Source organism: Thamnophis sirtalis, unplaced genomic scaffold (assembly GCF_051295495.1).
Source record: "Thamnophis sirtalis isolate CommonGarterSnake01/CBP01778 unplaced genomic scaffold, rThaSir2_p1.2 scaffold_3, whole genome shotgun sequence".
NCBI classification, from domain to species: domain Eukaryota; kingdom Metazoa; phylum Chordata; class Lepidosauria; order Squamata; family Natricidae; genus Thamnophis; species Thamnophis sirtalis.
This window is the reverse complement of record NW_028261383.1, coordinates 126,198,130-126,221,349: the sequence shown is the minus strand read 5'-3', so window position 1 is coordinate 126,221,349 and position 23,220 is coordinate 126,198,130. Positions and strand designations below refer to the sequence as shown.

Here is a 23,220-nt window from a genome sequence, read left to right as displayed (position 1 = left end):
AAAAATTCCTGCCTTTGCCTTAGCTAGCCCCTTGCAGAAGACACTTCTCCTTTGGGCCACTTACCTGGTGGGAATATCTGCTTGGGAATGTGCTTTTGGAAACTTTGGCTTGAATTACTAAAGCAACAGTTACTAAATCAAGAGTGTAGCACTTCAGAATACTTAGACTCATCCAGGCTGAAGTTTTATTCCAGAGTTACTCTGTCCCATCGAAAGAATTCTGGCAGAAAGAGTAAAAATATTCAGAAATGTATCTGCTTCTACATTCGTACTCCTCCCCATGTTTATTCACCAATTCTACCATCTTTTTTTCCCTTTAGGGGGAATGAGTGAAGAGAGAGATACATAATTATTACACAATCACTTTAGGCTTTAAAATCTCTTATCCCTTATGAAGTACCCACTGCTGGCCAGTGATTATGGAGGTGGGGGGGGCAGGGGGGCATGCACAGGCCTTCAAGTCAGTGTTGACTCCTGGCAATTGCATGGACGTCCCCACAGTTTTCTTGGCAAGAATTTCCAGAAATGTTTTTCCACTGCCTCCTTCCGAGGGCTCAGAAAGAGGAACTGGCCCAAAGTCACCCAGTTGGTTGGTGTCCAAAGCAAGACTAGAACTCATAGTTGCTGGTGATGCACCTTAACCAGAGGTGGGTTGCTCCCAGTTCAGGGTTGCAGAACCGGCAGAGACCCAGGCTCGCCACACCCCTGAACCAGTTCCCATGTCTCTTATCCCGTTGCCGACATGTTTCTGTTCATGTGCAGAACAATATTTACTCAACTGCACATGCGCCAGCAACATGTGGCCGGCACGTGCATGAGCGAAGAAAGCAGTAACAATACCGACCTGTATAGGAACTCACCCCTGACCTTAACTACTATATCATACTGACTCTCTGCCCAGCAAAAGATTAATTATATGCCAGGCCAGTGTTATGAAGCCATTTAGAGAATGGCTCCAGGTGACAGTCTGACACTGGGCACCCCACTACACAACAGTAGGCATGAGCTTATCTCCAACAGACACATGGCAGGCCACCATCTTTGCACACAGGCTACTAAAGGCAGCCTAATCTTAAGTAGCATGCATTGGGCCCAGATAAAATAAGACACAAAAGTGTATCAGCTCTAAAGTAACTAGTTTCCCTTCCCTTACACCAATATAATTCAATCAGCCTGCATGAAATTTCTATCAGAGATTTCATTTATTAAGCAATAACGTATCTGGGCTTGACTCTAAAGAAAAAATATACTACTATGCCAAGTTTGACTCCTGTTGATATACCGGAAGTACATCAGAGGTGGGTTGCTACTGGTTCAGGCGAACCGGTAGTGGATTGTTGGCCTGGGTCACAGAACTGGCAGCGACCCAGGCTGGCCACGCCACTGAACCAGTTCCCTGGTCGCCACAGCATGGGGTTTTTTGGGGTATTTTTTGATGTTCTGTGCATGCACAGACCTATTTAAGGCAACTGCACATATGCGCAGTAACACCAGCAACAACCCACCCCTGTAGTACATAGATGCCTCCTGCCATAAACTAAATAAAAGATGTCTCCAAATAGCTTTCTTGGAACAATATGGATCTGATTAGCTTTCTTTGACAATTTCTCAGTCTAGCCGATAGTCATATGGTCTCCCATCCATGCATTAACCAGGTAATCCTGCTTAGCTCCTGAGCTCAGAAAAGATTGGGCAGTTGCTGCTTGCTATTTACTATTTAGTAGCCTTTAGTTCATCTTCAATTTTGGGGGCATCCAAGACATCTTTGTTGCATTCATTTACTTTTTTTTCTTTGCAGGTACAATATATGCCTTAAAGTTAGTGTTGACTCCTGACACCTGCCTGGACTGGTCCCTGCAGTTTTCTAGGCAAGATTGCCTTGTTTCTAGGGCTGAAGGAGAATGAGTGCCTTAAGGTCACCTGGCTGGCTTCCTGCCTAAGGCAGAACAATAACTCACTGTGCCCCCTTTTTTTAATCACTACATCAATGTGATTCAATTTGTGCATTTACAGAATCTTTAGCTGTTAAATACAAAATAATAAACTGAATTCCACAAGAATGGCAAGGCCCTCTTTTGGAAATAGTTGCTCCTCTATCGCCATCTGTTGTTAGAGAAGTAGAAAGAGTCTGCTAGTACGTTTTCAGCGTACAATAAAACATTGCATTAGTATCGGTTTCCGGAATTACAGCTGATTTCATCAGATGTGTGGAAAATTTAAATTAATAGGGATGGGTCAGTAGGGGAAGGAAGGAAATGATTAGGTAGTTGTATGAATGAAGATCCATACGATTAGAATACAAATATATTATCAATTAACAATTGCATTAAAAATCATTTGTTCAGACTTCCTGAGAGCCTGAAAGCTATTGATGTATTTGTTCATCACCCGCCCAATATCATCCTAACAGCGAAGGAATGCTATGAGCAGTTAAAATGTCTGCTCTAGTGGGAAAATAAAATTCATGGGAAACCTTTTATGAGAAATAAAATCCAAATTCCACAACTGAGCAACACCACACAAAAAATATGCGAACTTGAAACTCTTGTAGCATTTTGGCAATTGGCAAACTATTTATTTATAGGACATTTTCCTCATGATTGTTTTTAATATTGTTAATTACCAGAAGCTCTATTTCTTCCAGCCTTTTTGAGTTAATGATATGTTAAAGCAGGGGTATCAAACTCACGTCCTCATGGCGATGTCATGTGACGTTATCAGGACTTTTTTCCCCTTCGCTTAAACCAGGCGTGGGCACAGCCAGTGCATGATACACCCAGCCCATGGGCCAGGAGTTTGACAGTCCTGTGTTAAAGACTAGCTTAGGAAACTTAACTATTTTTAATTTTTTTCCTTTTAGGATACAGAGGTAACATGACATTGATTAATGAACAGCCACTGTTCCTGACTTTTGCTGTAAAAATAACCAACTTCCAAGTAATCCAAGATGTGAAATTCTGACAAAAAAGAAATACACTAGGCTTTCAAATGACATAGCATACATTTACTTCCCAACTGTAATTTTTCCTTGCACTAAAAAAAAAAATATGGAAGGAAGACAATTCCTTTTTCAACAGTGTCTCTTTAACAGTAGTGGGCCTTAGTAGATGATCACCATCATCATCTCAAAAAGCTTCAGCTGGTGATTTGCACAGATCAAATTTTAATTGGGTGGGAAACTTACAGGCTTCGGGAACTACAGCTTACAGCCTTTGTCACCATTGGCTGTGTGGTCTGAGAATGCTGGGAGCCTAGAAGCATTCTGAAGGCTATAAATTCCCCATGAGAGGGAGCAGCAAGCCAAGCCTTTTCTTCTGACAGACACAAACATCTTCCCCAATGCCTGCTGGACCTGTCTGGAATTTTTCTAGGTTTACTGCTAGGCATATCTATGCTAACCTGGAATTTATATCCTTAGATTTACTTTCTGCCTTTTCTGTAAGAATTCAGGGCCGTCTCCCTAGGCATTCTTCCCATTGCATTTTTCTCTTGGAACAAATATGTAAGGTAGGCCAAAAGTCCATCCAGGAGCTTCGTGTCCAAGCAGGGATTTGAACCCAGAACTCTTTAATCTAGAATTTTTAATTATTATGTCACAATGGTGGTTTATATAGCACACTAACCTTTGCGGTGTAATTTATTGAATTACCTAAGTTTGCTTAGTACTTAAACCCATTAATTATGCAATTACATTTTAGTCTTTATACATTTTGTTCGCATTTGACTACTCTAGAGCAATGGTCTCCAACCTTGGCAACTTTAAGACTTGTGGACTTCAACTCCCAGAGTTCCTCAGCAAAGCTGGCTGAGGAACTCTGGGAGTTGAAGTTCACAGTTCTTAAAAGTTGCCAAGGTTGGAGACCACTGCTCTAGAGTAGTCAAATGCGAACAAAATGATTTACAAATATTTGTAAAACAAATTTACAGATGATGTTGCCTTAACCTAGCTGTGTTCAAAATTGGGGGGCTCTTCAATGTTCATCCTCTTACTGAATGTCACATCAGTTGGGAAGTGAACTGCTCCAGGGAAAAACAGTGGCTGGTTTACATATAACATTGAACCAATATGGGGTTTAAATTGGCTCAACAGAATGTGTGAATTAGATTCTATGTTTGGCTTAGTTAGCAGTTTAAAAGGCTGGCTTAACGTGGTCTCAGAAGTGGGGGAGGAGACACACATCTTTGACACCTCATAGAAAAAGGTCCAAGGTCGTCCTTCAACATACAAACATCAGCATCTGAAGTTTTTGTTGCCTTAGACTTCTGCCTTTTAAAGAACATGGCATGCAAAAAGTGTCACATGAGAGACACTTTTTTTTCAGGACTGACAGGTAGTTTCTAAATTAAGAACAATTTCCCATGTGGTTTTTTATAAAAAAAAATTGCACTTCTGCTTTTGTTGGCAGGATATTTATGATGATTTCTTCCCATTTTCATATCAAGTAACCTTGATCCTTATAATCTCTCACGTGTTGGGATTTTTTTTTTTGCCCTAAACTTAATTCAGGCCCAAAATGGGTACTGTAAGCCTTTCTGAGACATTTATGAAGCAGTCCTGTCAACCTCACTAATGGTGTAAATCAAAAGACATCCGGACAAATATAAATCTCAGGGCTGTTGTGAACTGGGGCAAAAAAAGGAAGCTTGTGCAAAACCAGTGAGAACAACAAGCCGACCTGAAGGCAGAAAGGTTGGTGAGATGATGCTTGGCTAAAACCATGATTTTCGTTCTGCTTGCCTAGCTATATAACTGCTGAGCTTAATATTAGTAAAGGGACTAACTTTTACAGTTTTTATTTTCATTTTGTGTCCCTCTCATTCCACGGGACTCATGTTTTATACAACCCTAATTTTAAACATAGTGATTTGGGACTACTAAACCATAGTGACTGCAATAGGATTTATTTCTGAATGGACATGCATAGACTGGTGATGTAAGAAGAGAACATGACTGGTTTAGAGGTTTGAGAGATTCCAGTGTAGAGGAAGGTATTATCTATCTTTAAAGGAGAATATTTGTAGCTCAGGGTTGAAATGAGGGGTCCTTGGTGCTCTCTGAGCTTGCCTGTTTTCTTGCAGACATTTCATTACCCAAACTAGGTAAAATAATCAGTGATGGTGTTACAGAGAATACCAAGGACCCCTTATCTACCTTATTGGCTTGAATTGAAGATTTGTTTTTCCTCAATGCAATGATATCCTGAGATAAATCTCTGCTTTTGATTGGGAGTAAAGAAGGGTTTGTAATATGGCATTTTGTCTGTAGTGATTTCTGTTCTTCCGGGAGCCATAGCCATAGTCTGGTACAAAACATCTTGCCCCAATTATTACAGACCAGAAGAGTAATTAAGGGAGCTTTATGCCTAAGCACTTGGTGGATTTGTTATGTGTTAATAATGAGCCTGACTGAACAGCTGAGAAATAAGCCAGGCTTGACCCACAAGCCCCAGAAGAGATGGTGGAAACTCAGATTTGTTCCATCTTTTCATTGATGGATCATGATGTGGTTTGAATCGAGTTCAGAAAATGGAGACCTCAATTTCAAAAAATTAATGTAAATTGTTGGTGAACAAATAGGGTATCAAAAGGGAAATTGATTTCTGTGTGTATATGTGTGTGTGTGTGTGTGTGTGTACTGTATGTATGTTATGTGTATGTATGTACTGTATGTGTATATAAAGTCTCACCAAAATATTGTAAGTCCTTACATCTATCATAACCAGACATGAATAACAAAACGGGCTTTCATTCAAATTGAAAGGGTTATATAAGAAATTCTATCCAAATGTTATTGAGAGATTCTGGCTCAAGTCATATTTAAAATACTGTAGACTTACATTTTGAAATTCGGTTTTCCATTCCATCTGCCTAATATCTAACCATTATTAGTCTAAATCTGAAAGAAACCTGGACTCTGATATAAAAGAATATATTTTCTCCTGAAGTGTTCTCACATTCTCTCTTTCTCTGTTTTCCTTTATGCTGGCAGTTCTATATTAGTGTTGGTTAAACCATGACCGATGTGTCTGTGAGGAAAAACAGTGAGATCAAACGTGAAGATTCCATCATGGGCTCCGGCCAGAAGGATGACAAGAGCAGCTTTAGTCCTGATCATTTACCACCTGTGGGCCAACATATACACAGGTTCTCCTCTATCTCTTTGCCGCACAGCCCCAAGGAAGTTTGGAAAAAAGGCGGGCGTGTTTTCTCTATCCTGCTAGCCATCAACCTGATGCTACTAGCATGTACTCTTGTCAGTGGTGGGGCATTCAAAAACGTCAAACTGCATGACTACGATGCCTTTTTCATGCTCACCATTGTGATGCTGATTGCCATCATCTGGATGCTCTTCTATATCTTCAGTACCTCCAGGCGGCAGGCTGCCATCCCTTACAAAGACAATCACGCAGGACCTATCTGGCTAAGAGGTAAGGAGATGCTGGTTAAAGCGTACCTTTGATTTGATAAGAGGCAAAGCAAAGCACAGCCAATATTGTCATGCTGGAGGAGTGCTGGGTTTATCAGTGCATCAGACTGTGTTTGTTTAAAAAATAAAATCTCAGTGGCTCCCATTGCATTTATAAGATTGGAAATGTTAAATGCTTTTGAGTAAACGAGTACCAGGAAGGAAGCTGTGAATCATATTGATCACAGCTCTGCAGAGTTAGGCTGTAATTAGAGCTCACTAATGTTCAGGCAGCTCCGAAGCTAAGTCTTGGATCCAGTTCAAGCTTGATTTTGTATATCTAAGCTATGATTAAATATGGTATTCTGGACAGGCATATAAGGAGTATGGATTGAAAATTATAAAAGTGAACAAGCAGCTCAGGTCTCTTGTCTGAGCAAAATGATAAAAAGTGTACCATAAGTCTCTCAGTGCTCAGTGAAAATTTGGAAATGGTGCCACTACTATTTCTGGAATAAAATAGCCCTAAGGATTTGAAAGATTTCTGCTGCTCCTAAACATTATTTGTAGAAAAGAAGATTTAACCCTAACATTGAAGTTGGACACCACACATGCTCAAGGGAAGATTTATAAACTAATCAATCAGTTTTACAATTTTAGTAGTGCAATAAAGTAGGGCTCAGGTTTTGGCAGAATTGGGGCATCCCTTGTCTTCTTTCCTGGGCTGAGGAAGATTTGTCATAGCTATGAGGTCCATAGAACTCAATTAGAGAGTTTGGATTGTGTATTTATTATGGGAAGATAATGACATTTGTTTTCCAAAACAGGTGGCTTGGTCTTATTTGCAATCCTCACATTGGTGATGGATATATTCAAGACAGGATACTTCAGTAACTACGAGTGCTTATCAGTCATCAAAATCATGTATCCAGTTGTGCAGGCTGTCTTTGTAATTATCCAGGTGAGTTTGTAACTGTTATGTATTTAAACATATTTATATGCAATCCAGTGCTAATTGGTTGGGGGAAACATATAGTAGGGAGAAAATAGAAGCTAGGTAAAGATCTAAAAGTCTAAATAGTAAGAGGGTGCTGTTCAGTTCAAGAGAGTAGCTTTGCAGTGATATTTTGTTTCTTAGAATAAGCATAGCAAAACGATTGGTTTGTGTGCACCAGTATTTCAAGTATAATTAAATGTCAGGCACAAACAAACAGACCTAAATGTACAGGATTTAAGCTAGCCACTTTATTAGAATCTGTCTATTATACAGGAATCTACCCAGTCTGGCAGCCTACTCCTGGGAACAATTAGATAAGGCTTCAAGGAACTGGGGGGGGGGGGTGTTCAGTCGCAGCCCTTTTGTAGTTGCACAGTGACTCCATGTTAGATCCATGCTTAATCCTTTTTCTCTGCCAGGATGGGTGCTTTCCAACATTAGAGAATCTATAAACTGGTTGTGAGATGTGGCAGCTAACTAAAATGTTTAAAAAAAACTTGAAATATATCAAAATGGCTGAGATCCGTGTTGTAAATAGTAGCAATAAGTGTTTTAGGACTTGGATAGCAAAATCCTGCAAAATGTGTTCCAATAAGTCTAGTAAACTCTATCCTGGTCCAGAGGTGGGTTCCTACCAGTTTGGACCGGTTCAGCTGAGTAGGTAGTAACTTGGCCGGCTACGCCCCTGAACCAGTTTTATCGGCGGCAGCACCATCTTGATTTGCAGTTCTACGCATGCGCAGAAGAATCTTCATTGAAAAATTTAATTTTTTCCCTTTTCTAACAAGCACATGCACAGACCTTTTTAGGTGCAAATGTGCACACACATTTTTTGCGTGCCAAACCAGCAGTAATGCCGGTAGCAACCCATCCCTGTCCTGTTCATACCCAGGATAACAAGATGCTATAGAAAGCAAATTTAAAACTTGCATTTTTTTTCTTTCTTTCTAGACTTATTTTCTGTGGGTGTCTGCCAAAGACTGTGTTCATGTACATTTGGATCTTACCAGGTTAGTATCAAGATCATTCAAAAATATGTCTTTCCATCTTATTAAGCTGCAAGTGTCACTGACTGAATGAAAAATAGGATGGGTTTGGGCAGACAGAATCACAGTGCATTATCTGTAGTAATATTAGCAATAGTGTTCAACAATTAAGGTAAAAGACCTTTTCCAAGGATCATGTTGGATCTGGGAATGATTTCTGGAGCACCTGTCTTTTTCACTTTTCTGAAACTTTTTCCATTGGGTAATATGATGTAAAAAGATTAACTACCAAAGCTGGTGATAATTCTGAATAGAGTATTTTCTTGCTTTAGAATAAAAGTGGGCAAAGTTGGATAGTCATTTCAAAACAGGCAGCAAATAAATTTAATAAATAAATAGAAATAAATAATAACACAGCCAGGATTTTCCTTTACATTTCTGGCAGTGAAATAGTTTTAAGGTGGTTTTTTAAAATTATACTAAACTTACTTTATATACTACTAAGTTCATTTATTACAATGAACAATCACTTGCCAATTGCTACTCTGCCAATATGTCATGGTGCACAAAGTAATACGACAGGTCCTAAGGATGCTATATTAGCCAACCGAAAAGAATTTCTATTAAAAGGAAGAAGCTTTTCGAGAAATATTTGCAAGCAGAAGAGTTAGGCTCATTTTGGAATGTAATTAAATTACTATTATCCTTAAAGTATTTCAGTTAAGGTTGATCACTACTGTTTATTTGCTCTGCCTCCCGAGGCAGGTTCAGAGGTGATGTTCAGACAGTTTTGACTGGTTCTGGTGAACCGATAGCGGAAAGTTTGAGTAGTTCGGAGAACTGGCAAATACCACCTCTGGTTGGCTCCACCCCCACCTTTCCCTGTCCTTTATTCCCTTGGTTTTTAGCTCAGCTGATTTGCACGGCAGACTGGATTGCTGCGCCTCAGCTAAGCTAAACAAAAGCTCAGCTCATCAGCACTGACACCAAGAGCAGTCTTTGAGTGCTGTGCACGTGCACAAAGCTCATGCACGCATGAAGCACGCTCTAATAGAACCGGTAGGAAAAGATTTGGAATCCCACTGCTGGGGGATTGGGTGTTTGGAATGAATAGAGCTTATTCATTAAACCAGAATTCTCCATTTTTCTATGATAGATGTGGACTGATGCTCATCTTAACCACCAATCTAGCAGTGTGGATGTCTGCTGTAACAGATGAATCAGTGCATAAGGCTGAATCAAAAAAACCAGATGGAAATATTTCACACAGAATGGGTAAGTTGACTGGGAATCATAAGAATTATGACCAAATGAACCTAGAGGGCATTATTTTAAGGCAGAGGTCCACAACCTTTCCATTTTGGCAACCAGGCCCAGCATGTGAGTCCAGCAGCACACTCCATCCACAGCTCCAATCCACACAGCGTGTTAGCCCAATGGAACTTTGCACACGCATGTTTGCTTGCTCACTACTCACCCGCCATTCATGCAAGTGGAGCCTTGCACGTGTGCGCACATGCGCATCAATGTCATTTTCAATCAAAAAACATTTTTTAAAAAAAATATCCTTCCTGAGCTAGTCTTGACCTGCTTTCCTTCTCTCTCTGCAGTTGATCTAAAAGAAGGCATCGCTGACAACTGTGGCTGCAAAAGTCAGATCTGCCAAATCTTCAAGAATGGTTACTTTTGGCTATATCCTTTCAATATTGAGTACAGCCTTTTTGCTTCTGCCATGATCTATGTCATGTGGAAGAACGTTGGCCGCATCATGGACCACCATTCCAACCACATTCATCATCTCAAGTTTAAGCTTTTCAAGAGGACTTACTTTTTGGGTTTCATAATGGGACTCTTGATCATGGCGTCGGGCATAGCAATCCTGATTGTGTATGAAATCCAGATCAATTCAAAAAATAAAGCTAAAGTGAAGAATCAGGTACTCACCATGTACTACACTTTCAATATTGTCTGCCTCAGCCTGATGTCCATCATCTCTGTGGGGGGCTCCATTGTTTACAGATTTGACAAGAGAGACATGGACCGTGAGAAGAATCCAACTAGAACACTTGACGTGGCCTTATTAATGGGTGCAGCCTTAGGGCAATATGCCATTTCCTATTACTCTATTGTGGCCACTGTGGCCAGTTCTCCAAGGGACACAATCAATGCCCTCAACCTGACCTATTCCTTGCTGATGATTGCCCAGCATACTTTCCAGAACATTTTCATAATTGAAGGCCTCCATCGGCAGCCCTTAAAAAGGGAAAGCAAAGTGGACCATCAGGAGAAAGACATTTATGGTCTCACTTTTGTCAACTTAAATGCTGTATCGCTTCGCGTCCCTGAAGATGGAAACGCTTTATCACCAACATCTCCAGGACTAGCCATCCAGGCTCCTCATGAAATAACACGATCCATCAGTACGTCCAAGAAAATCAGCTGGCGGAGGAGATTCTTAAAAGAAAGCTCATTATTCCTGCTCCTGTGTAATGCAATTGTAAGTAGGACCATTTTATTTGAGCCAAAATTGGATTAGTCATTGATAGTTAGAGTAGTTCCTTTGTTCTTGTCGAATAGCGAAAGATAGAACTAGCTTCAATCCTATTCAACCAAAACACCTTCACACTGAAATATGAAGTTTTGCTGATCTTATTGAATTGTCTCAATTATAACTTCAACGAACATACACACCCCCAATCTCTAGCAAACATGCCCAAGAGTTGCAGACAAGCTAGTTAGGGATGTTGGGGATAGTAGTGTAAAAAAATGAAGGGAGGACTAGACTGAGGAAAAACAATTACAAAAATCATGGAGCTGCTACCCCTACTTGAGTTTTCTTTTCTTTCTTCTTGGAATCCAAACCAGTGGTGGGATTCAAAAATCTTTACTACCAGTTCTGTGGGTGTAGCGTGGTGGGCATGGTGTGGCTTGGAGGGCGTGGCAGGGGAAGAATACTGTAAAATCTCCATTCCCTCCCCACTCCAGGGGAAGGTTACTGCAAAATCCCCATTTCTTCCTCATCAGCTGAGACTCGTGGGGCCAGTCAGAGGTGGTATTTACCGATTCTCTGAACTACTCAAAATTTCCACTAACAGTTCTCCAGAACTGGTCAGACCCGCTGAATACCACCTCTGATCCAAACGTGTTACTGTATTGTTTACTTTACTGTGCTTCACATCACTGTCAGATAACAAAGAGGAGAGGAAGAGAAGTATGAAACCTTTCATGTGATAGGTGATGTCTATATCCAAAAAAAAGGCCAAGAATCAGCTGAGCCATCCATTTCTTCCAGGTCTTTTTAAAAGTAGCATTCTAAAGAGAGTAGCGGTTGTGTATAAATTGACTAGTGTGATATAGTAAATTGATGTTCTCTAAATTCTGTTTAATGATGTTCAGTTTCCCAGATTTTATATTAAGAGAAACTAGTTTTGTTGGTGGAAAGTGGAGTAAATGCAAAGCCATCTCCCTCCCTTCCTCCATTTGTTTTTCAACCATTTAAAAGCTGTACAAATAAATACAAATTTGGCATCTTTTTTAAAATAAAAGGAGCTGCAGAAGCAGCAAGAGGAGAGGCAGGACTGAGTAATAAACAACAATTAGGTGTGCTGTTCTGCACACATTGCAAATGAAGGGAAACGCTGAATTTGACTTGTGGAAGATTGCCTTGCAGTACTTGCTGTTTTTTGTGCATATTTGACTGCACCAAAGTAGTTTGAATAAATTAGTGACTTTTACATTTTGTCCAGTCATATTCCACCTTTTCTCTAGAAAGCCCCAAGACACGTTATAGTGGATCATCTCTCATTTTTATCCTGACTGGGCTGCAATACCCTTTCTGTGACGGAAAAGGAAATGCAAATATGCATCTGGCATTCGTAAAAAATACTGGGAAACTGGCATGAAGGAGGGGGAGTAGATTGTGGCACTGCAGGAGAAGATGTATGGCTCTTGTCCATTAGGCATAATATTTGGGGTAAATAAAAATTAACAAAATTCTAGGGCAGTCTTTCTCAATCTTGCTGTTATTTTGAACCACCCAAAATTGCTCAAGAATTCAGCTCTCAGAATTCTGCAACCAGCAGTCCAACACATCTTAAAGCTGCCAAGGTTGAGAAACACTGTTCTAGGGTACTCCATACTCTTTTGGATCAGGGTCATTCATTGCCTTAAAGAATTCAGTGACACAGAGGCATGTCAGTTAAATGTTTATACTTAGATGGCATTGCTTCTGATGCTCTTGGAATCAGGCTGCCCTGTGTTTAATCTCACATCGAGGTAGCTCTTGCATCAAAAACTGGGCCTCGCTAGTCTCGTTCTTCCTTGTTTTTACTTGCTGACAGTGCTGTTATCTTTGTCTCTTTCCCAAACAGCTCTGGATTATGCCTGCGTTTGGAGCCCGGCCACAATTTGATAATACCACAGAGCTTGAATTCTATGGTTACCCCATGTGGGCTGCTATTGTGGACATCTGCTTACCCTTCGGCATCTTCTACCGAATGCATGCGGTTGCTAGCTTAACGGAGGTCTATGTCATGTCCTAATGGAGAAATGAAGAACTTTTTAGAAGAGCCCACATTTCTCACACCGCACCCAGGAGTTTAAAGCCTAAAGAGCTACACTGAGGCGGTTGAGTCCCTTTGGGTGCCAGGCCCAGTGATTTGATGGGCATTATGCAGAGAACTGACAATAGTCGAAACAAACCCTCCCTTTTTTCCCTATTTTAAGGACTCCTTTTCTTGATAATCATCTTCAGTTATGTTTTCATTTTCTACCAGATATGCAGACATCAAGGACCTTATAGAGGCCTAGATTCACTCCTGGTCACTTTAAAGGACATTTTTGACTTCAGTAGAGCAGTCTGAGGAGTCACAACTTGAAAAGAAGAATTTAGTGAATGTTGAAGACTCTTAAAAGTAACTGTGCCTTTGTGCCATTTGGATGGCGTCATGAGATTCCTTCCTGACCTTTCGATCCCTTCTCCAGTGATTTATGAAGGGCTCAGGAAAATACGACCCTGTTAATGTTCATACATGATGAGAAGAATCCTGGAGCTGTTCTGGGTTTCGATGGGACTTCCTTGCTGTCCTGAATCAGGGCCTGAAGACTGTATGAGTCCATCTAAAGGGTTATTCTGTCAGGAGCGTAATAAGAAATGTTAGTTTTTAACGATAATTGGATTTTTTTTTAATGAGCCTATTTTTATAAAATGTACATATTTATTGATTCTCATTGTGATAATTAAAAGGGAAATGAAGCCCCAGAGAACCACCGTAGGGAAACCCCTCCCCGCATGCCCAAGTTTAGTCCTCTAGTAGCGTTTAACTGGGAGCCTGCCAAAGGTGGTACTTCCTCTGCTGCTTCAGCTCAGAGTTTGCAGCAAGGGGGATATTGTTCTCCTTCATATCCCATTGGAGGATCTCTTTTAGGACGATGGCATGAAGTATCTACAACTCTGTCTAGAGCTAGATTAGTTAGATAGTGCTTCCTTCACAAAATCTTATACACAAACACACACCCCTTTTAGTTATAGTTCACGCCTTAGGATAATGGTCATATAAATAATTCCAGATCTTCTGCATTGGCTTAAGATCATCATTGTGTTACTAAGCCCTCCTAGCACTAAAAAGAGAAATTGACCATCAATGAGAACCTATGGAATTTATTCCTTTATAATACCCTTTCTTAATTTAGTTGTCTCTTCACATGCATCAAAATGTGTTTTCTGTCACCTTCTATCTTCATGTTAAGAGTTTGGGGCATGTTGCTGGAGCGATGGGAACTTTGCTAATCAGGTTGGAGAGGATTGCTTTAAAGAGATTCCTCTCTTTTTTGGCCACCATTGAGGCATCTCTCCTAGGCTGGTATTTGGATGTACCGGTAGAACAATTTCTACGCCTCTTTGTATTAAATTTAAATCATGCCGTTCAATTCTATATGACCATAAACCACAGCTGATAAGAGGAGAAATTAACAGAATATATATTTCCATTCCAAAAAAGTAAATAAATTTTGCTGGTCCTAATTTTCAAGATTAGAGTTCCCTATTCTAGCTTCAATAACAGATTATGAAATCTTATTTGATTAATGTGGTGATTAATTGAACAGGACTAAGAGATTCTCTGCAATGTTACGCTTTCTGAAATCAGTCTTTGATATGCACAGCAGGATAGCAGCACTATCTTTGTCTTCATGCATACGTAAAGCCAATCTGGTGCAAAATTCCCCTTTGATACTGGATTCTATCTAGAAGTATCTGACATGTTTTAAAGGTTGCCCAAAGCTTGGCTTATCTAATTCTTTCCAGTGTACAAGGTAACAGCTGTGCTAATGGTATGAATTTTTGACATATTTCAATCTGTGGAAGAATTTGACTAGAGATTTGGTTGATCATCACAATAGTTATTTAATTGCACTGTTTAAGAGTCCCATTTTTTTCTTATGAAATTGTATTTACAATGAAAAGAAATGTGATTTTGGAAAATGGCTTGAGGGAGAGTAAAGATGACAGGCTCCACAGAAGTTAAAATATCTCTGATGACACAATAAAAGGAAATTGTTCCACTTTGTCCTGCATATCTTATTTGCTTCTGAAATTTATTATTTGCCTGTTTCATTAACCTGCTTTCAAGAATTTTTTTTCACTGAGCAGTTTTGGAACCTTAAGAAAAAAATCTTGCTGCAGTCAGTATGGCATAATGATGACAGAAAGTGGATATCAGAGTAGGAAATCCAAAAGAAAGGCAAAAGTAGTCTGTTAAACAGAACTAGAATCTGTTTATTTACTTGTGAATTCTTGTCTTGTTTGATTTTCCTTCAAACATCCTGTTCAGTAACAGTGTTTGTGATCAATGGTGCTATTTCCACCATGGAAATTGGGAAAGGACTGATTTCAAAAATAAAACCAAACAATGAAAGACTTTTTTAAATATATTTTTATTTTATTTTTAATTTTCAAAACAAACACAACATCCTTCTTTACATGCTGTAGAAAGTGTATCAGTTGGTTACAAAAAGACTTTCATGAATCTCTTCCACAGTCAACAAACATACTTCATATTAATTCAGGTATTTTAACTCAGATATTTATACATGTTACCATCATCATATCTCCATTTTCATTTGACTATAATCGTTTAAACATCCTTCATCATAAAATATACCAAGATTTAATACATAACCACATACTGGCCTTTCGTTTGCTATTTCTAAAATCCTCCACTAACACTGAATCCTTGTGTCCTATTCTAGCTAAACATCCATAATATTTAATAACAAAATTTTCTAATCCTCCTTTCCAAATCACTGTTTAGAATTTACATCCAGTTTCCTTATGTTATAGCCATATCTATATATACGTTGTTATCCTTATCCCTCCTTTATTGAACTATATCCTGTATCATAACATTTTCCCCCTAATAATCAAAACTTTAACTGTATCTAACTTAGTTCTTTTTTAATTAATCTTTATATATAATCCAAAGGGATTTCTAGTCTTCCTTTCATGGGTACCATTCAATATTCATATCCAATTATACTCATCATGACATTACACATTGTATACATTAGTAACATTATCAATTATTTATTTAAACTATATTGCCAATAAATTTCACTAGATTTAACTAGTTTTAAATTATACTCTTCCATTTATCAACCTGTATCTTTCCAATAGCAAAACAATCTCATATCTTCTGCCATTTGTGGTGTCAGTCCTCTAATCATCTCTTTGATCAACTTTGTATGGACTCCTCTTAGCAACTCCTTGCTTATAAGATCTCTCATGTAATCTTGATGCCCTTCTTCTGTTTCCTTAATCAGCTTCTCTTTGATTGTCAGTAGTGTTATCAATGATATTGCTAATAAAATTTCTCTCTTTAAATCCATAAATTCTTTTGTTTTTTCTTCTTCTGTATCTTGCCATCTGGGATAAATTTCCCCTCCATTTAATTCCTCTTTCAGTATTCCATTCTTTCCATTTTCAGAGACAAACCAATCACCATAAATATCAGCAAATTTAATTTCTTTATATTCATTTTCCACTTCGATTTTTTTTGTTTTAACCACCATGTTTTACACTTGACGAACATCCTCAACTTCTTCATCATATTTTGCTGTTAGATGCTCTAAGTCTTCCAGCTTCTTCTCTATCCTCTCATATGTATTTGATAAGTTCTGTATTTCTGAGAAGATCTTTGGCAAGCTTAAGGTTTCTTTCTGCTGTTGAAATTGTGCCATTATCTCCAGCTAACAAACACAGCTGCTCTGGCTTGGAAGGTTAATAAGATTAAGCATAGATTCACAATAACATTTTGTTTTCACTTTTCTCTGGTTAAAGATATACTTCAAAGGGACATCTGTATGCTTTCCTTCTTATCACTCTCTATAACCAAGCAGTGAGCTCTTGTAGTGCTAAGCCAAAATAATCAGTGAAAAAAATAAGAGTATTTCGTTTCCACTACACAAACCTTCCAGCCTCCGAGTAGCAGTGTTATTGTTGCAAATTTCTTTATTTCTTATCGTATCTTTTTTGTATTTCAAGTTTAAAAAATAGTCCAATTTTTGAATGAGTTAGGAGAACACCTACAGTAATGAAAGAGGAAAATTTTAGTCCTTAGGTTACAGAGAATAATAAAGGAGAAAAAAGTAGTAGAAGAAAACTTAATCCATTCGTTTTAAAAGGCTTGCATAAATTCCATCCATAAAAGTAGCATTTAAAAAGTAAGATAACCCACTGTCCAAAACCATTCCAAATTTAATTCTGCCACTTAATTCTTCTGTTCTCCAATTTAAATTAATTTTAAGTTTTTATAGGCAGTCTCTTTTTAAAATGGTAAATGTTTCTCACCAGCTGGAAACACTTTCTCTTTCCATATCCTTTCGTTTTGGAGCCGCCCTGACTTCATCAGCCTTGGCTGGATTTTTTGTCGCCAGCTTGAAGAACTTCACTTGCATTGATCAGGGACTTTGCGATGTCCTTGAGGTTAGCAAGACGTATTCTTCCTGATCACCGTCTCTGTGGGACATTTTAGGTCTGATTGGACCACCCAGTGGCAAAAGTACCGGCTGTGGTCTCGGAGCATCGAGACCGCACGTCCGTATCGTTGAGACGTTGGTTCCTCCTCAAGTCCAACAATGAAAGATTTTATTGTGGTCATTAACCAGCACAGCCAGGATGACATGGAATTCCAATACAGCCATGAATATATTTAAGTTCTTACATTTGACATCTCTCAGTTAGCAATTATTGCTGAATCTGTGAACTTATCATTTACAACAACTATAGCAACAACATATTGCCTAAATCTAATAATATATGTGAATCAGCCTTAGGGTGTCCCTAGCTGTACTGGCATATTTTTTTCTCTTGTCCAACAGAGGTTGTGGCCATGGAGTTAAGTTGTTACACTTCATGGAACATTCAAGCCAGTGGCACAGCCAGATGTCTCCCAATAGGTACACAGGTTTAGAGCTGATGAGGACATTCTTCCTCCTACCCAGTTCCTCAACCTTGTTTTCCAGAGGCTTTGGACGCCTGGAGAATCTGGTCCTTTCCAACCATCTCCCCCTTCTCCTGCCTAGTCACCGGCCACTCAGTTCCAAAAACTGGATCAAAGAGGGCAAGATGTTGCAGATGTTTTTGAATTCACCTTCATGAAACACTTGCACAAAGCAAGTTTAACCATCTGTCAAAACTAATTTTCTTTCCTCTCCATCCCACGTTAACAAGAGTGATTGGTGATTTTTTTTCTTACTGGTTGGTGATGTTGATGGGAATGGGAAGAAACAAAGCTGGAGGAATCTACCAATTCCTTCTCCTTAATATACCATAAATAAATAAAAAGAATTATAAGGACCACTGTAGCAAATTTTACACCAATCTTCTGCTGGTTCAAGGATTGGTAGGTAGCATTTTAATTCAGCTTAATGACAAAGGTTTTTTTTTTAATCTATACAGTAACATTAATTTAGATTACAGAGCTGGCCACCTGTTAACAAGTAATCATCTGTTAATAGTTGGATGTTATATTATTAACAAATTGTCTACTTTGATCAATACTATTAAATTTCAGTCATTGAAATTTAGCAAGATGTTTTCCATTTTGAGGTAGGGAGGGTGAGATTGATGGTTCACTGCTTAAAAGATACTGTGTAGATGAATTTCTTTACAGTCCCCTGAAGGCACAGCCAGATAGCCATGCTAAATTGTTTCACATCAGTCAGGAATGCAGGGAAAGTAGAAAGTCCTTTGACCTGATTGTCACATGTTCTTCTGTCACAGTAATGAAGCCAACAACCAGACCCGTCTCTGCTGTTTTAATTTGAGGCAAGTTAAAGTGATTGATCAATCCTTTTCCTCTTCTACCAAGTGACATCTCTGATGGAAAAATAACCTTCCTTCTCCCTAATGAATGAGGTGGGATTGGGTAAATCAGGGGTGTCAAACTCGCATTGTCACGGCGTCATCACATGACTTTTTTCCCCTTGCTAAACCGGATGGGGCGTAGCCAGCACGTGATGCATCTTGGCTGTGGGCCATAACTTTGATAGACCTGGGGCCGAGGTGGGCTCTGCCCACCCGCCTGGACGCTTCTGTGCATGCAGGAGCGCGCCCGAACCAGTAGTAAAAAAATTAGCAACTCTCCTCTGCCCTGGGATAAATCTTGGCGAGTTCAGCTTGTTTAACTACCAGTTAGGTTGTCCAACTAATTGGACAACTGATTGGCATCACATGTGCTCCAATTATATAGCTGTCAAGCTATTTCCAAGCATGGGCCTAACACTCTTTTCAACGAACACTAAACCCATATTTTAAAATAATAGCCCAGCCAGCTGGCCGGTCACAGGTACTTTGACAAATACTACCAATACAAAGGACTGGCTGTGCTGGCAATAAGTCACATTCCACTCTCAGGGCTGCCATGTTCACAAGCAGGAATCGAATGGAGGAGGGGAAATGGTGAGCCTTCCCCAAGTAATAAAATCAGAGGTGGGGGGACAATGGCCACCTGAAACTCTTTAGCAGATGCAGTAAAGATCTATTGAAAGAAATGTCCTTCTGGGTTCAGCCCCAAGTGGGGAAAAAGACACTGGAAACATGGAGGCTGCTTGGAAAAATGGTTTAATGGTGGGCAGGACCACATGGCTTGAGTCCTGAACAGAAAAGGTGATCACATGCTTCAGTGTTGGTGGAGAAGAGAAGAGTTGAGGGAGGGGGTTGCTAGGATTTTTATAATCTGTTCAGCCCCACCTCTCTGTTTCCTGTTCCTGTGTAAGAAATGTATTCCAATTGGTTTTCAGACTCACATGGGGCCATGCAGGGGCAACTCTCTAGGCTGCGTTTTGAATCCAGGTTTGGTTGAGTTCTCAGATGCCATGTGGTGAGTTGGGTAAAGGGCCAATATTATCATGCTTTAATCCCATCCCCCTGGAGCTAAAGAGAAGAACTCTTTATCATATAAAGGGACTGCCTTGGACATCTTAATGGCCCATTGACAAAGGGGGTGGGGGCAGGAAACTGCAGGGAGCTATTCTCTCTTTTAAAAATGTTTCTTCCTTTTCACATCCAGGGAAATATTCTGCCTTTTCAATATTTCCTAGGATATTTCATTTTTCTGGGAGAGGAATGGGTTTTGACTTCCTACAGATCTTACCATGCACCCAGACCCCAAGTCTTTCTCTCTCAGTTTCAGTGGAACACAGAATTGTATTTGAAAACCTCTCGGTAGAAGAAACCCACATGAAAACCTCAAAATGCTTCGGAAAGTTTCAGAGAGTGCAAGGGCAGAAATCTCTAGAGAAGCCAGGTGTCTGTCCCAAACCAAATCCGGGATTCTGTTCTGACCTAGGCTTCAGAAAATCAAGAGGCAACCCCCTTTTTATTAAGCTAATGTGAATTCCTCTCATTCACATCCAGCAAAATCCCAGCAGTCTTTCAAGGGTAAATTTACAACCACAGACTTTATCAGGTTTGGAGAGCTGCCAGGTCGATACCTTTGCAATGCTGTACAAAAAATAATTGGCAAGGAGTCTCTGAGAGTCACAAACAAATCTTCACACTAATGAAACAAATTGTCTCCTGCCAACTCCACTCCCCTTTTGCTCCTCTTCATTCCCTCTGGGAGGGGCTATTCACTGTCCATCTGTGCCTTTACTCCCAAGTCGGCCCTTGTTCCTTAGCTGTTCCCTTCTCCTGGCAGCTCTGTGCATGCTCACATCTGGAACAGGCTCCAGCTGTTCTTCTTTCCCACCGATGTCCGACTCCAAAGGCAGCTGATAACTGTCAGACGGCCCTGGCCCCCGCTCTACCTCTGATGCAGAGCCCTCATCAGAGCCTTCCCTAATCTCCAGGACTGGCCCATGTTCTTCCCCAACCTCCTCACTGTCTGAGTCTGCCACCAGCTCTGCTGGTGGGCCACAACAGATTCCCAACAACCGCAAGGAACAGATTGTGCCCACCACACAACCCTAATAGATGCTGGCAGATCTTACTCCTAGTGGTAACGACCACATTACCAACTACTACATCACCAATGAAGCGTGTTGTGGCAAATACTGTATCGGGAGGACAGGGGAACGCCTCTTTAAAATTGAATGGAGAAGATGTCTTTACGCTGCCTCAATTGTATATGGGGGATGAGACAAAGGTAACATCAGGAGGGTGTGGTATGGAAACTGTTACCAGGTATCTTTATGCTAAAATTGTGGGGATGTGAGAAAGAGCCCAAATCTCTCGCTAACGGTGGGAAATGAAAAATCCTGCCTGGGTCATGTACACCGACTTTGCATCATCACTCAACCCGGGAGGAGCCTGACCATTCCTTCAAATTCACGCAGGACCACCAGTGTCAGCGTAAGGTGTGATGCCAAGGCGGTTCAGCTGGCTGAGACAGCAAGTAATGAGTCTGGGTGTGGTAATGACAGGGCATTCAGGCAAAAGCAGGCAGGACTAAGCAGGCTCAAGGGAAATCATAGGGTAGGAAGACTGAATGGATAGAATAGCACAAGAGAAGAAGAAAGAAGAAGACAGGCCAACTGAAAAATACAGGGAAGGAATCAATAAGGAGTTTCAAATAATCAGCTGCTTCCATGTGACCTTCAAATCTAAGACAATGCAACCAATTAATTTTAATTGGCCGAACTGAGTGGCAGACAAAAAAGAAAGGGGAGGTTTCAAACATTTTACAGTAGGGCCCCCCAAACTTTTCGGCATCAGGGAGCAGTTCTATGGAGATTCTCAGTCATCCAGGTGATGGCTGTCCCAAAGGTGCTTTTTCAAGAGGAGAAAGATTTTTCCATACACCCGGCATGGTTTTGCATGATGCCTGCATCCCACGGATGGGGCTTCGCTTATTTACACAGCCCTGTTTCTGGCATGCCATGGCCCAGGTCCAATCCATGGGCCAAGGAGTTGAGGACCCTTGCTTTACAGTATTAAAGAATCTAATCCAAAGAAACACTTTCTGACTGGGAACGCCTTAAGATGTGTTTTTTGCAGGATGAAGAGAGTTAGCCAAAGCTAGCACTACCAAAAGTTCCTGGGTGGGAGGACACAGACAAAAAGAGAGAGAAAGGTGAGGGGAGTTGTTCATTTCTTACATTTGATATTCCCAGCCTAGGAAGAATTACCCAATTACCTATGTACAGCATTTGGAAATATTAGCCATAAACTTTAAAGGAAAAGTGACTTGAATCTGTTCATTTATGGACTGAGGGTAAGTTCAATGGCAAAAATTGCTGAAGAGCATGGGTGGAATACTATGCAAACAACAACCTAGCTCAGATTTGTTTTTTTCTGAGCAGAACATTCAAAATTGCCATTACCTGAAATGCCTGATCATAATTAAATTTTAGCAACACATCATCAGGGCATAAAGCATGCCATCCAGAGGTGGCATTCAGCAGGTTCTGACCAGTTCTGGAGAACCAGTAGCGAAAAATTTGAGTAGTTCGAAGAGCCAGCAAAAATCACCTCTGGCTGCCCCCCCCCCCCCAATTTATTCTCTGCCTCCCGAGTCCCAGCTGATCAGGATTAAATTGAGATTTTGCAGTAAACTTTCCCTGGAGTGGGCGAAAATGGAGATTTTACAGTATCGTTCCCTGCCATGCCCACAAAGCCACGCCCATAGAACCAGTAGTAAAAAAAATTGAATCCCACCATCGATGCCATCCTTGGTCCAGGAGTTGCAGGCAGCTCTGATTCTCTTATTAAAGCTAAAAGTTTCCCTATTAGTCGTGTTTAGGGCTCTAGGAAAACAGGGATCGTCTCCATTTCTTGGCCAAGGGAGCCAGCATTGTCCAAAAACAATTTCCGTGGTCATGTGGCTAGCATGGCAATACACCAAAGTGTATACAACCATATACAGTGTTGTCTTCCCACCAAAATGGTATAAATTTATCTATTTAAACTGCTAGGTGGGCAGGAGCTGAGGCAAGAAACGGGAGCTCACCGCATCGCATGGAGCTTGGGTCTCAAATCTGGGCTGTCAGCTGTCCAGCTGACCTCATGTGAGACATCACCCCCCCTTTAAAAGTGACCCCTAAATTCCCTCTGAGAACAAGTGATTCCACCCATGTGTCTTCACATCAGTACTCTGTGTCCTTGCAGTTGAAGAAAAGTAAAAATAAAAAATTTAAAAAGTGTGAGCTCTGCCACAGAGAAATCTTTGGATTCTATTGGCATCCATCGGATTAATGTATATTCAGCTTGCAAGCAAGAAGGCAGGGATTCACTCAGCCCCTTTCCTCCTGTACATGCCTTTTATGATTTTGCACAATCAGGGTAGTAATTGTCCCTGTAGCAATTATGATCTGTTCAGTAAAACTACCTTATT

General features: G+C 40.3%; 1 protein-coding gene across 2 annotated transcripts; it reads left to right on the top strand.

The window, feature by feature from the left end:
* Nucleotides 1-5,714: 5,714 nt before the first annotated feature.
* OTOP2 (otopetrin 2) lies at nucleotides 5,715-14,908 on the top strand. Of its 2 annotated transcripts, none has more exons than XM_014057384.2 (6): nucleotides 5,715-6,428; nucleotides 7,234-7,367; nucleotides 8,355-8,413; nucleotides 9,546-9,664; nucleotides 10,000-10,886; nucleotides 13,165-14,908. In XM_014057384.2, exons 1-6 carry the CDS (start codon nucleotides 6,014-6,016, stop codon nucleotides 13,249-13,251), a joined length of 1,701 nt encoding a protein of 566 aa, XP_013912859.1. In that variant the 5' UTR covers nucleotides 5,715-6,013; the 3' UTR covers nucleotides 13,252-14,908. The 2 variants fall into 2 exon arrangements, with proteins under 2 accessions (XP_013912859.1, XP_013912857.1); XM_014057382.2 differs by having other exon boundaries at nucleotides 5,716-6,428; nucleotides 12,760-13,257.
* Nucleotides 14,909-23,220: the final 8,312 nt, after the last annotated feature.

What these genes read in the sequence shown, in the direction of transcription:
- OTOP2 (XM_014057382.2), top strand. Translation starts at nt 6,014, where the DNA reads ATGACCGATGTGTCTGTGAGGAAAAACAGTGAGATCAAACGTGAAGAT. An exon ending in CTGTCTTTGTAATTATCCAG is followed by an intron (nt 7,368 to 8,354) that starts GTGAGTTTGTAA and finishes CTTTCTTTCTAG; the next exon opens with ACTTATTTTCTGTGGGTGTC. An exon ending in TGCTCCTGTGTAATGCAATT is followed by an intron (nt 10,887 to 12,759) that starts GTAAGTAGGACC and finishes TTTCCCAAACAG; the next exon opens with CTCTGGATTATGCCTGCGTT.